A 16,375-nucleotide genomic window follows, 5' to 3' on the forward strand; every position below is an offset into this window, starting at 1 on the left:
TAAATTCACAAACACAATGAATAAAAGTTTTTTTTAAGATGATTTTTAATATTTAAATATATTTCATCAAGTTAATAAATAAATGTTTTATTATATACCTATATCACTGTACATGTATATCCTGACGATAAATATTTTTTTAGTTTCTGTTTGATAAATTTACTATCAACATATTAAAAAAAAAATTTAAGCAGAGATTTTTACTTTTTTATTTTAAGGACGTTTTAAAAAAAAATTCATATTGATATTTATCTTACATTTAATAGTTTATAGTGATGAATATAGTGTGACTAACCGTTAACCGTGCTTTAAATTATCTAGCCAAACAAAAGCTAAAAACAGAAATATAAAAAAAGCAGGTAAGTGGATGTCGCTCTTCTGTACAGTAGGTTACAAGTGGGTCAATGGATTGTATTAAACTTAAGTTCAATGATATAATATCATTGTATAAGAAAAACGATTCTGAGCGGAGACAGATTTTCAGTCTGGAATTTTTATATTATTATTATTTATTATAGCCTGTTGTTTGAATAAATTTTATAATATTATAATGTTTTATTCGTTGCTATGGTGATAAAAAAACGTTAGAAATTAAAATCCCATTTTTAGCGGTTTTTCGTAATTTGTCGATAGTTTTTTTTCCCGTAGCATTAAATAACTATTGAGAAATTCGAAAAATGACCTCTTTAAAGTACCATCTTGGTCCAATTTGCTAAAACATAAGATACTATATGTTGAAATTGTATACAGGATGAAAAACAAATAAACACCATTGTAAAACCACTAGCTTCCTTGCTCCGCTCAGAATCTAAAATATCGTAGCTCAGCGGTATAGTAGATTTTTAATGTATAGGTATCGTCATTGAGTAGATTAGGGTAAAATATGTGGTACATTTGATGGCAATGATAAATTGTTTTTTTTTTTCACAATATCAAAATGGTACTATTATAAAAAATATATATATTATTAAATCTACGTCATTTGACTAGATACGATTGAGGTGCATAATTAGGTTTCTAAACCAGTGTGTATTAACTATAAAATAGCACTCATTGGATTTTTACTTTTTTATTCGTAATAAACTAATAAAGTTTATTATTTTCAAAAAATCACCGTTTTTGGAACGTGGAAATGGATTTTCGAACTGCACCATACCTACAAACAGTTGAAGTTATAGTACCTAATAGTTTTAGTAGATCCATGCCTCGATATCTAACTTGGTGTAATCGGATTTTGTGTTCCTTAAAGAGACGTAGTCTGAAATGGTCCAGTTCATAGTTATTCCATTTTACAATAGAAAAATTATCGGAGTATTCCGATCTACAGGTTCTTAAATTCAGCTAAGAGCGTTTTAAACAAATCGTTATACATTTACGTTACGACATTCGAATTCAAACCAATTGGACATAACGTTTTGAGTGGATAATTTAATTTAAAACCAAAGCAAATACAGATCGGAAAATTGTTCACAAATCCATTTATCATAAAAGGTTTTCGTGGCGTCTCTAGTATTACAAAATGTATTTTGTTAGAAAAGAATATTTACGCGCTTTGGAGTGAAAGTGGAATATTCTCGACAAATTGTATACATTTAAATATTACAGGTTAAGCGTAGATAATATAAATAACATTTTATACTTTTTACAAAATTATTTATGTTTACATGGTATATTCTGTAGAAAAAACAAATGGAATAAATTCAATGTCATATTGCAGAGAGCTACTCGGTGTGTAAAATATTTTGCCCATAAGTTAGATTAATTTTTAAATACAAAAAGATTATTTAGAAAAATTACCTTAATATTTTATAACAGTCTTACAATTATTTTTCCAATTAACCTAAACGAATACATAATAAAAAATTATTTCATTTAATTTCTGAAACAATAATTATTATTAAATTGATCATAAATTTACAAAGTTCAATCTCTTAGCAGTAATTAAATACATATTTTTTAATACAAAGCAATACAGCAAAATACTACAGTATGTATTTCGATGGGAAAGTGAATATTGTTGGTGCATTGGGAGGTCAAAATTCAAAATTCCCAGTAATTTTCAAAAGCGCCGAGAAAAATAAAAAAAAAAATTAAAGAAACACTTGGATTTTTACGCAAAATTTATTTTGGTTTTTGGTGTAACTCTAAAACAAGCGACCGTCTTTATATGAAATGTTCACTAATTGTTTATATCAGTATTTTCTATTCACAATAAAATTTTGATTTGTTTTGAACTGTTAACAACGGATATTTTCAGTTTCCAATTTTTTACAAATGTCAATAAAATTTTATTTTTAGGGTTAAAATCTCAAAAATGTATACAAGGCTTCTAATATATTGTTACAATTATATTTGAGAAATATTAAAAATCAGTAGTCGATGAAGTATTTCACTATAGGTCTAATAATAATATGTTGGTATTCTATTTTATTTTGGTATAAAATTGTGTAATCTATTCTGTAACCAACCATGTAACGACTCAACGGCTATTTATTTCTAAAATATATCTATAATAAGATAACGCTTACGACAGACGGTATTGTCTTCACTATTGTTTAATTTCCCAAACGACACAGTGAGAATACAAATTGATCAGTGTTATCCAACTGACATCATACCGAAGGGTTGTCATTAAAAGGGTCACGTATCCATTATCACAGATAGCAATGAAAGTAAATCGTATTCGAAGTAAAAATCTATACGCTATTTTTGGTTGTTGGAATCTACTTATTTGCCTATTAATAATACTGTAGTGTGATACAATAGATCACTATTATAGTACCGTATAGTATGCAAAAACGTTACCTACAGTAAAGAAAAGTTTATCATATAATCGCATGGAGATTAATTTAATTAAAACGCCACCGAACATTTGCTGCATTATAAAAAAATTGTCACCACGTCGAAAGTTGTTAATAGTTATTTGTTTAAATTTCGCATTGTTTTTAGCCCGTTGGCCGTAATCATAAATATAACTCATCCGGTTATTGTATTTTCATAAAAGCATTACAACTTTATCCATTAACGCGTTATTAGCCGAGTTTGTATCCACCGAAATACCTGTCCGGTGACGTCAATGCTATCCATTTAATGTTCACAGTTTCGTGCGTTCAGTCAATGTATTATGATATTTATTAACAAATTATTATTAACAATAATATCGAATAGGTGTAAAGACGTGTGAAGACGTGTGACTTTTGTTTACGGTTTCACAGCAAGGGCGTCTGTTGTGCCACGTTGCTATTTTATCATGTTCTGATTGCCGATTGGTCATTATAATAATTTATAATCATGCGGTATAATCATTCACTAACCATGATCTCCTGTAAAAGGTGGGACAGAGCTCCACTTTTCTACACGACACGGTCACAAACGACTACGGGTTGCCGTGAACCGGCCTTACACATAATAATATTACTACACTCGGTTAAGACGTTACCACTCGGTTCACGTTCAGAGTGCACCCGACACATACGCTGTTTATTGACTATGTATCTATTGGTTTGCAGGTTAGGACCACAGCACTCGGTACCACCTGCACCTGAGTCTCGGGTGGCTGTCGTGCGTTGACGTGTCCGCCGCGCAGAAGGCGTCTGCGACCACCGGAAGTTGAGCGTCCCGGTGTCCGGTGCAGCGGAAGAGTCTGCGGGCGAACCGGGAAACGGGACGGGAGCGGGAGCGGGCGAGCGGGCGCGGGCGGCGTCGGTGACAATATACGACGGCGGTGACGAAGCGCTCACGCCGGCCCGTCCGCGCCCAACGGTCGTGATCGCGACGTTGCCCCGTGATCTGTGCAACGACGAGATGATCGCGCCCAGCTGCGGCGGTGGTACAAACAATGGTGAGCGGTGGTGATACCGCCGTGCCGGGGCGCCGGTCATCATGCGTTCCGAGCGGTCGGAGCGGCCATCGCCACTGTTGCAGCAGCTACCGCGGTCCTGCCCCAGAATCCGCACCGGGATACCGTTACCGCGGTCGTCGTCGTCGTCGTTGTTGTTGTTGTTGTTGTTGTTTCTAAGGGGTGGTCGTCATCTTCGCCGCCACCACCGCCGCCACCAGCACCAGCGCCGAGCCCGGCTGACCTTCACCGTCGCAGCCGCCGCCGCCGCTTGGTGTTACCACCATGCGGCTGGTGCAGAGCATCGCGGGCCGACGCGAGTCCGCGGACGCACAACCCGCCACGTCCACTAGCAGCACGCGCCTGCTTCACCACGGCCAGTCGGCCGACCTCGAGCAGATCAGCATCGTCTCATCGAACGCCACTCCGTCGCAAGTGACGTACGGCACTGGTCTGGTCACGGCCAACGGGCCCAGGATAGTACCAGGTAATGCATTTCGGTTTCGGTAGTTTTCATTTCTCGCTTCTTCTAAACTTGACGAGTGTCATTACAATATAATATATTGATAATTAGCATATAATTGCACTGGCCGTCTGAACATTTGCATTGATTGTTGATTTTACCTAAATAATTAATAATATTATTTTTCCAATATTATAGTACAATAATTTATTATAACAATTTTAAATTCCATTAAATCGGGTAACAAACACCCATAATATACTAACCATAATAATATATGCAATATGCATCAATAGTCAATACTCAAGCAGTCAGGCTGTTCTCGCGAAATTCATATTGAATTATGTTGATGATTTTAAGAAGTATTATCTATATGTGTTATTTCATCTTGGTCTAGCAAGTAGTTGGAGGGGTAAGAAGCCCGGAGAAGGGGTGGGGGGATACAACACAAGATTGAATATTTACAAATTCAGTACACCAATAACAGACGAATGCGATGATAAAACCCGTAACTAAAAAATGAATAATATCCTTCAGTACCTCAAAAATTTCCAGTCAACATAAATATGCCAACGATTAAATTAACTCGAGGTATTTCGAATTCGCACTTTAAAACTTATACCACTATAACTTTAAAAGACGACATAGCTTTCATAAACTAAATAAACTTTGTTATTGGAAATTCCAATTAATACTTTAAGCCTTTTTATAAAATAACCATATTCAAGTAGCTCACGCAGCTTCTTTGTATTCTAATACAGGAATTTAAGATCCACGATCTTTAACACGGCCAAAGCAAGAAAAATGATTCATTGCAGCGTTTTACTTTACAATATGTATAATGTATTTATAGGTTCTTGAATAATATTTCTTCTTAATTAAATTATTATTGTATAAAGTCATCTTAATTACAGTAATAACTAATTTCACATCCACTTAATTTAGTTGTATTTCCATTCAAATGTTAACTACATTCTGTTCAATTAAAATAATAAAAAAATTAATAATTGTCAAGCATAAGAATAACTGAAATGTGAATTTCCTTAAGCTTAAAAATAACAAAAGTACAAACATTATAAAAATATTCTTCGGAAAATTTAATGTAATTATAAAATTTAAAAAAAGGTCAAAAAGGAAAAATATTTAATCAATAAATTTCATTTTTAAACAAATGTCTTTAATAAGGAAGGAAATTTCTTATTAAAACTTTTATAAGCGTTTATTTATCATTATTTTTACTCATTTATAAAATAAGGAAATTATTTCGGCTTGGTAAATTAAATTGATGAACATATTATATTATCTATAATGTATAATATATTAATTTATCAATCTAAAAATCGTATTACAACATATTATATATTGTAGTCTATACTAAAATAAGTATTATTATACTATTTGTATGATAAATATAAGTCATAAGTGTATGGGAAAATAAAAGTTATACAACATAATATAGGTGTTTACGTTAGTATAATATTGTATAGTTTACAGTATACAAATAACAATATTATTACTAGTCGTGTAATATAAAATAAGTACTTAAAATAATATGCAGGCATCCGTTTTATATTATAGATACAAATATTGCGTGTGGATAAAACTAGGTAATACATACATAATACTATATAATTAAACTATTATATTTACAAGTTTGTACAACATAATAGTGTATTATATATTTATATATGGTATTATAAACTGCAATTTATTTTGTTGGAGAAAATGTTGGTATTTATAAATAAAATATTTAATTCGTTCGGTTAAAACCAATAAAAATTGTTATCAATGATTTGCAACTTTATTATAGTCAACAATTTATATCAGTATGAATTGCAAAAAATGTATAACTATTATTATATTTTTAAAACATTATTGAATATTGGTATTACATTTGTATTGTGTATGTGAGCAACAACTAGCACTCATATTACCACATTTTCTGTTTATTTACATACAATTAATGAGGCTCATTTAGTTTTATTATAATATACCAACATCAATAGATTATGATCACATATAAATTTGATCGTTGTATTAAAAATAATTATGTTAGAAAATAAAAAAGTATATTAAATAAAACAACAGACATGTTGGGGTTACGTTTGATACATTGGTGATTTTGAGTGAGCCGATCGTATTCCCATTGAACATAAATAAGTTAATTACTTTTAACGTGTTAATCGTAAATATTATAACATATAACAAGAATAAATCGTAAGTAAGATGGAACAGTCTTCGTAAAAAGAATGTAACCATTTTGTTTTTTTTTTGTACAATGGTACCTACTAAATTTCTCCTTCCCCTTGATGTTTGGTAAAAACTACTACTGGTATGATCTTATTAAAATATTTGTAGGTGCACATTTAAAATTAAATAATGATAGTAATACTATTTACTACTTACAAGAAATTGTTTGATCAAAAAGTGAAACTTATTAGTTGTAAACTATCAAAAATTGGAGAATCAACACATTGAGCAATACGATTTCCATACAAATCATAGTAATTTATCGCAATATTACATACCTACATTATTGAGTAAATAATATAGTATTTTTTTTAAGTTACGATAAAAATCTGTTGTAGAAGGTTTTTAACAAATATATAAATAAATATATCTATATAGTATTTATTAAGCATATTATATTATATTAAAAAATGTATTATCAATCGTCCATTTGATTAAACTCTACTTCAGGTTAGAGTATACATCTGCCTTATATTATTATAATATTATAATATTTAGTGGTATAGCTACAATACTGAGACATAATGTTTTAATCACATTATAACAAGATTTTTTTAATTAAGAAAAATATCTCTGATTTACTACCATTATATTTTATTATACTTTATTGATAATAGTATACACAATGCGTTATAATTATAATTTATAACAACTGAAAACGCCACCGTCGTCGTTCTCTTTTTTTTATAACACTATTGTTTTCGGAATTTCCAGTTTGAACAAAATAGACCCAACGCAATACTATTTTATGAACAATATTTTATAACAAGATCTTAAGCAACGTGTCATTCTTTAATTCATACTGTACCTAATATTTTAGGACGGCTTTTCTTTCCCTTATTGAACTCGACACGTTAAAACCTCTACTCTGAATACCGCGTATATTCGTGACATACATTTCGTTAGTTTAAACTCAGTAAAATATTTTAAACAATTTCGTTTTGGATCAATGTAAAAATAAGTATTTATTTTGACTAGTTACTGGTTGTTATTATTTAGACACTAGTACAATACCTACTTAGTAAGAAAACTTTTATTTTCACTATAAAATATTAATTTATTTTATAATGTACTAGTAGGTAATATAAAAATGTTAGAACCAAAAAAAAAAATGAAGTATTTAATTTTCAGAGATAAGGTATTGTGATTATTATATAAAGTATTTTCTTAAAATCAATGGCTCATAAGATAATGAAAAGACGAACATAACATTTACTATTAGATGTTTTTAGAACGATTATGAAATGTCCTAAATTAAATTTTAACACACTTATATACATGCATTTTGTAATTAAGTGTTTTTTTACTGCTTTACGTGTGTCAAAGTTTATAAAAAACACAATAAAAGTAATTATTTGTAATAGTTATAGGTAGTTACATAACATAATTATCTGCAGATATAATTACGTTTATTTTTTCAAGATTTTAATAATTACTTACCTACCAAAAACTCTCCTATATTTAACTTTTTGAATAAATGTAGTACCTAGGTACTTTAATAATATATAATACTCTTCAAACATTCAACGCCTGTATTTAATCAAAAAAAATTAAGTTAATGTTTAGTAGAAAAATATAATGATTGGATTAAGTCGACTAAATGCATGCAGGCATTCAGATATAAAGTTAAATACACAGAGGGTGATATGCTAGGCATGCACACGACAGCCATTTTTTCAATAATCTATATATTTAAATTCTGATAGTTGGAAATTTTTAGTATGTATTACCTACTTATAAAGTTATAAATACCATATTTAGATTTATACACCATTTAAGGAATATCATATAATCCTGTAAGCTGTAACAATACAAGCATTTTTTTTTTTTATTAATAATTAAACCCAGAAAGTGTACTTTTCAGAAATGAAATTCTCCAGCGGCATGAAGCTGGTATATTAATAAATTACGACGCGTTGGTACCTATAATATTGTATTAAATAAAACCATTTACCTAATCGTATTTCACATATTGGGGTTAAGTATAGTGTATCTACATGAGTACATGACATGTTATTGTATGGAGTAGATTGAATAATAAAAAAAACCATTGGACTCTTGCAGGCTTTTAAAATGGATTGAAAGTTGTTATTTTTTTTTCTTATTTTCCGTTGATATTTTAAGCCGATTGTCGAACGCACATATATTTAGTAAATTGTGTATTGTATTATAGTGTCTTTGTCCCACAGTGACCGATATAGACTATTGAAATAATCAGCTATGTGTATATAGTTACCATTATAAATCCTAAAGAATAAAGAAATTACATAATATCGCTACACAACTAAATATAAGTGGCCCGGTGGATGTCCTCGGTCGTAAACGTGTTCTGAGTGCAAGCACCGGCCGGAGCTACTGGTTAACTTAATTCCCGGACGGATGACCACCCGGATTTTAGTGACAAATCCTCGCCACATAATATACACGTGTTCAAACCAATCGTACCTACCCCACAGTAAAAAAACATCAACTTAAAAATTACCTTCACCCAATGGCCTATATTTCCACGGGTCAATTAATAATTTTAAAAAATAAACTAAATTTAACCCTAGAATCCTTTTATTGTTATTTATCGGTTGTATTATCGAGTTTAGTTTGAGAATTTTTCATCAAATACTGTTCATCTACGATACCTTTCGCTAATTAATACATTTTTCACAGTAAAAAAGCTCTTTCAACACCCATATTATTTATAATTCAAAAAACATATTAAAAAAAAAAAAAACAATTAAATTGTTACACGTTATTACTGTGTAGTTACGTGGGAGTAACTATAAAATGTTGTCTATCACTACAGTACGCAAATACGGTGTAACACTGTAACGCCGTATCGATTACAGATTAATACCATGTGGTAGAATACAACAGGATTTTGATGTCAATAATTATTAGACAAGACATCCGGTAAACACAGAGTACAATTTAACGTATACCTATTACCATTGATTATGAACTGGCTATAGGCGGCCAGGATACGCCTCCTAGTCAGTCCTGAAAAATAACACCAGGATCTCGCTAGTAGATTTAGCGTATCGTATTTTGCACCACAGTGAGCGATCTGTAGTATTCATGCTGTTACCTACCTATTTAAATAATGTGTTAACATGAACTGATTATCTGGCTGGAACAAACGATAAAACGAGACTGCTTCGGTGCACGTCTATTATTATACATTTTGTTAAGACGACGTTACACTGACATTATTGTTGTCTCCGTCTTACAAATGCGTAACATAGCACGTGTACCTCCGCTAGTTTACAAATTAGAGTGAATTGACCTCTTATACAATTTTAAGGCAATATTATTATCTGGGCAATCTCGTAGGATTTTTGTTATATTTTAATTTTACAGCGAGTTATGAGTGTTTTAAAATTATAAATTATTTGTACATCTTAAAATACTCATAACTTGGTTTAAAACTAAAATATAATAAAAAACCGATAACATAGCTTAGATAATAATCTTACCTTTAAATTGTATAAGAGGTCAATTCACTCTAGTTTGTAAACTAACGCGCAGCACACGTGTTCTGCTGAGCGTACAATTTGCTATGTTGCGGACTTGTAAGACGGAGACAACAAAATATGTCGGTGTAACGTAGGTACTCTTAAGTAATCAAGAATAGTTATATTTGTATACACTGTGATTGTCTGGACTACCGCATTTTATTTTAGATGAATGTACCACTGTACAAATTTTGATTTTTATTCATTATTAAATTTAAAACAATTGTATTGTATAATCAAACTTAAATTAGCTATTTACTATGTATAACGAACAATTGTATGTAAGTTTGTTGTAGAAAAGCTTCCAACTATTTTATACTATACACAATTATTTTTGTTTTTGTTACTGTACTATTTACCCCTTTGGGGTGTTAAAACAATAAATAAAATTAAAAATTAAAATAAAATAATACAGAACGAATCTAAGATAACACACGCGTCTGGGATTATATATTTATGTATAATTTATACACATGATTACAATAACATATAAATACACTACATTGGATTTCAAATTTCATATAATTATTTTAACAAATCATTTTTTTATTCAAGAATCAAACATTTTCACTTTATTTCCCAATTAATATTTGTAAATTTCCAACACAAGCCCTATTTTGAGAAAAATTACTTCATTTATCATGAGTGGTTATGAGGCATATAACTTTACTAGTGATTTTTGAGAAATTTGAAATATTCAATTAGTAAATGCATATCATTTAGGCATGTTCCTAAACGTATTGTTATTCAAGCATAACATATTAAATGCGATACATTAAAATGAAAACACAATAAATGTATAGTTTAAACTATTATTGTTTTATTTTAATCCTATTAGTGCGTTTTATGATTGAAACACGAAAAATATATATAGGTGATACAAGTGATGGTAGCAACTCACCTGATAGAGCCAGGGTAGGTGTGCCATTAATAATATTGAAAACATTTTAAACTTTGGATGAGAGAATCCGACTAGTTACGATAGTGTTATAATAATATTGGAAACTATTAAGGTTGATTTCCTTTTTTAATAAATAATAAATAATCACAATTGTACGTACTTCTATTGAAATAGTACTAACCAAAAATAACGTGCAATGTAGATACATAAAATGCCATTATAACTGGCAATAAATTATTATTATTATTTACTTATTTCGATTAAGTACATAATAAAATAATTAATAAATAATATGTAACTTTATTAGTGGACCGAAATCTCACCGAAGCCCAACCTCTCCAGTATCAACATAATTAAATTAACAAAAGGACATAGGTACTATTGTTGTATTATAGTGTTGATATTCATTAATTATTATTTATTATGCGCATTATTTAGCTGTTTTTTTATAGGTAATGTATAATACGAATTGCTGCTAAGCCGCACCTGTCAAACCAGTGGTGCAACCAGGATTTATTCAAGATGGGGACGGGGGTCCAAAAAAATGTATTAAACTACTGTTGTTCTGTTCTTTTTCCGAGTATATACATACATTTTATTTCTTAATAAACATAATTTACCGGGTTTAAAGCCAATAAAAGAAAAACACAATTACATTATAAACATTTTAGATTCTGAGCGGAGCGATAAATGTATTGATTTTACAATGATGTGTGTTTTTTTTTTTAATTTTTGCTTCGATTTTCTTCAAGAGTATCTTATTTGATGGAAAAGTGAATCTATTTGGTTAGGGAGAAAAATTTTAAAATTCTCAATAGTTTTCAAAAGCACTGGGAAAAACAACATAAAAATTAAGGAAAACGGGAATTTTTACGCAATATCGGTTTTTGACAAAATTGATTTTGGTTTTTGGTGTAACTCTAAAACAAATGAACGTATATAAATGCAATTTTGACTGGTTGTTTGTATTCACATTTTCTACACACGATAAAATTTTCAAAATATTTTAATTTGTTTTGAACTGTATAGGAACATTTTTTTTAGTTTTTTTTTTTATTAATATTAATAAAATGTTGTTTGTCGGGTAAAATAGCGTGAAAATTTAATGCAAAGCTCCTGATATATTGTTACAATAGCAGTTGAAAAAGTATTAATCAATCTAATCAATAAGTTTTGATAAACATTTCAGGGAAACTTTTAAAAATAAAAATAAAACTGACATAAGCCGAGGGGGTGCGCACCCTGGGTCCACCCCCCTGGGTTCACCACTGCGTCAAACTATATAAACTTGAATATACATTTCAATTTATTTTTTTTAACAAAACAATGTTACAGATTTCACAACATGATTTTTGCGGGGATAAATATCTAAAAGTTTCATAGTAATAATAAATATCACTGCTATGAATTGAAATAGAACATTTGTTTATACTTGCATGCTTTACGGTATAATAATAGTATTATATATTATTGGACTTTTGGTATCTTTGATCCGTTACCAAGTACGCACTTGTTACCATCAAATTTTATCAAGATCTGAATTAATATTGAGAAATCTCAGATTTCCTAAAGTAGGTAGTTTTTTTTATTGAATGCGATAGTTTCAATTGTATCTTTTAAGTCCATGTACCTATGTAATAATACAACATAACACAGCAACACAGTGATCAAAGTGAGACAAGTGCCATACGATCCAGTATATTATAATATACCTTAATACCTTATACACATCTATATATCATATCATCACATATTATGTTAGACTTACACAAAAGATACATCGAGTTACTAGAAATCGCACAAGACGAACTACGTCAAAGTACAACAAACTGTTTTCCACGATATATATTAACTTCATAACGGTTTGCAGTAACAATAAAAATACTCGAGGTGGTTAAATAGTTGTTTTTAAGCCGGTAAATGCGGTTTTTTTTTAAAGGTTCCGTCTCAATACGCAAAAAAGCATGAAATTATTATGAACTATGCTTTTTGTTATTTCTGTTTAACAAACAACAACAATACATTACTATACTTCTACTTTTGAATAATGAATCCATTACCTGCAGCGTAAAGTAAAATATTGATCTGTACAATTCGTATTCCAAAATGTTTAATGTAGTCATATAGGTGTATTACAGAGTTAGTTAGCTATATGTAAAAACCAAAATGTTATTATGTTAAATTCATATTTTCATAAATTTTATTGTATATGTTAGTAAACAAAATTAGATATTATTAAACATAATCCACAATTATTAATATAACTGTGAATTCACCATTTATTACATATTTTACAATAGGTCATATATTTAATATGATATATCACATGTTTCGAACATAATAATATTCACAAAACAAATGTTGTAGAATACTAATATTTTGGTAAATGCCTACCTATATAATATAGAGTAGGGCGTTATACGAATGAAATTTTATTTAGATAACATTTTATTGGAGTATTCAAATAATTTTCTTTCATTATTATACGAACAAAAAATTATTCGACTAAATTTCAAACATAGTTATTTGAATAATTTTTGTTTATTTTATTTTGGTAAACATATGGATATGTGCACATATTATTATTAACAATAATTGACATTGTATTTTAAGTTACACCATTGTAAATCTTATTTTATTCAGAAATTTCCAAAAATATTATAAATAAAACTAGTATAGATTTATAGAAGAAAGTAAAGAATTAGAATTTTTATTTATATTTTAATAATAGGTAATTTAATAATATTATAATATGAAAAATATTTAATGATTATATTTCGTAACGATTAAAAAAATCATAAATATTAGTAAATAATAATGGGATTTCATTCATTCTGTCAGACCTTTTTACACTAGGGAATAATAAGGTACTTTATCGATTCCGCCAGCATTATTGATTTCACAGAAAGTCCTTCAAAAATTATAAATCGTGAAATACTTAAAAATCTTCAAATTAAAAATATCATTCGAAATTACTAAGTTGACAATATTAAACAATGCATACACGAAGAACGTAGAAAAAAACACTAAATAATCAACTCTCCTCTGAACGGTCGAGAAGAATAAAATTATAAGCACTAAGTAACAAGCCAAAAAATAACCGTCCAAACTAAACAAAATGTAGTTTTTTATTTTACCGAAGCTTGTAATTTTCATTGTAGAACTAAATAATCTCGACGAAATAAGATGATAATATATATAATTTAAAACGTCAAGTTTTCACGGTACAATAATTTAATGCATATAATTTCCGTATAATTTTTATACAAATAAAAATAATATAATGTATGCATTACAATTAATTACAAATTTTTAAAGTCATTTCCACCGTTCGCCATTTAAGTACTTTGTAGTAACAATCATAAAATACATTGCACTTCGACTGCATTATACTATCGAAAAATATTCGATCAATATAATAAAAATACTTGATATTCCAATAATAATGCAATTTAGAACTGACGTAAGTAATCGTATTATATTCGGTTGTATTGTTTTTATAAAATTACATTTTAATGTTTAACTATTGTCTATTGTCTAATAACAATATACTTTTTCAATCGAGTAAATGGGTCGGATCACAGGATATATTATATCTACGTGTTTCTTCTGTTTGCACGTAATTTTTTGAACTAGCTCATTATTTTTCGATTAGTCTAATAGTTTACATTCGTGCTACCCTAGAATATGTTGTCCGTATATTGTTGTATAAGTTGAGGAATCGTAAAACAACACGAATAGGTATATTACATAGGATAGGTAATTAATTAAAATAAAATTCATCTGTTTTAGAAAATACATTTTGTACAATAAATACACGTTTTTATTGTTAAAAATAATATTAACGATTTGTGCTAAAGGGATAGGACAAACCTGTCATATCACATAGTAATAAATAAATTACAACTAAGATAATATCTAGACAACAAATGGACCGATCTATACATGTGTAGAAGCCTTTTCATTGTATTATAATGTAAAGTGTTAATTGAGAATATCATTACAACAAATTCTATTTGTATATCTCAATAAGAAAGGGAAGATTGATTTTAAACTATAGGATGAGTTCCAAGTTTATTACTATGGTATATTTTGTGTTAATGATTTTTAATCAACTTAATGACGTTTTCGGTTTTGAATAATTTTGACGTGAAATATTAAAAACATACTTAAGGATATATGTGAGTATATGAGTATAAAGACAAAACTATTGATTAAAAGACTTGGATATTTTACATTTACAAAGGCCTAAGCCTAAATTGGAATTCTATAGGCCCAAAATGGTCTTAGAAATGACTTAAATATACATTTTGTTTTATTTTTTTAGAGAAATAAAATTGTTTTTCATAAGTTTACTATTTTACTAAATTTTTCGTTTGGATTTTATAATATGTGAACTTCAAGTTAATATTTTATCGAAAATAATTCCCGGCTACTTGACTTTATAAGCTACTGGAATAGGGTGAATTCTATAAATAAATGGAGGGTATGTGTATTTTTCTTTTTTAGTGTGAACGTTACTGCGATTGTTACTGCGGAACGTATCTTTTAAGAAAAACAAACTCAACATTGATATGTATTGTATGTCCAGTCAGCATCTGAAGCATAATATGTTACAATTTACACAAAACTAATGGCAAATATAAATCGCATTTTATCCTGGTTGTTTGGAGTTATATGTAGATAGATAACGCATAGTTTGAAATTCACTCGACTTCGTCCAAATTATATTTATTAAATTAATTCATGAATTTACTAGCTCAAATTCGAAGTTCTTGTGTTCAAACAAATATTTTATTTCCATTCACTGTCTTACATTTTATAACTTTGGTGTGCAGTTTTCAATTCACCTATACTTTTTAAATTTTAAAGTTTCACGTATAAAAAATTGTTTTTATGTCGTAAATAAATTAATAACATATTGTACCCTGCTCTTTCTTGTTTTTAATTATGTAAACCAAAAATAAATAAAACAATAAAGGTAGCTTCATTGTTTTCAGTGTAATAACTATAGCAAAAGCGACCAATCAGAACGCTATTTTTATTTCATTACTCACGTGGCCACGTAATTATATAGGTGTTCGCATAGCGCATACGTCGGTTTATCTATCTGACTATTCAACTCAACAATGGTATGTCTTTACAACCATCATTGGGGCTATACAATTCATTTAATACCTAGCCGTAAATCGTGTCGTTCAGAAATTGTCTTCTAGTCATTCCCGTTTGAACGATAGTCAATAGTCTAAGATTTCTGAAGCATTCACACAACATTTGTGGAATTCTCTATAGTCGGTATTCTCAATGGAATATACCAACGTCTTAGTTCTGACTTCTGTGGGGGTAGAGCCAATGGTAGGTACGCATTATCAAATAACAATTCGATTACATACAATTCGATGTGCATTCAGTTTATA

At 29.2% G+C, this 16,375-nt stretch overlaps 1 protein-coding gene across 2 annotated transcripts in view; it reads left to right on the plus strand.

Moving 5' to 3' along the window:
• The window catches only part of LOC132948352 (cyclic nucleotide-gated cation channel alpha-3), a 124,501-nt gene that overhangs the window by 58,874 nt on the left and 49,252 nt on the right, over nucleotides 1–16,375 (plus strand). For both annotated transcript variants that reach the window (XM_061018780.1, XM_061018781.1), the window contains exon 2: nucleotides 3,510–4,325. In XM_061018780.1, coding sequence (XP_060874763.1) covers nucleotides 4,124–4,325 — 202 coding nt within the window. In that variant the 5' untranslated portion in view covers nucleotides 3,510–4,123. The remainder of the gene's footprint in view (nucleotides 1–3,509; nucleotides 4,326–16,375) is intronic.

Source organism: Metopolophium dirhodum, chromosome 7 (assembly GCF_019925205.1).
Source record: "Metopolophium dirhodum isolate CAU chromosome 7, ASM1992520v1, whole genome shotgun sequence".
NCBI lineage: Eukaryota > Metazoa > Arthropoda > Insecta > Hemiptera > Aphididae > Metopolophium > Metopolophium dirhodum.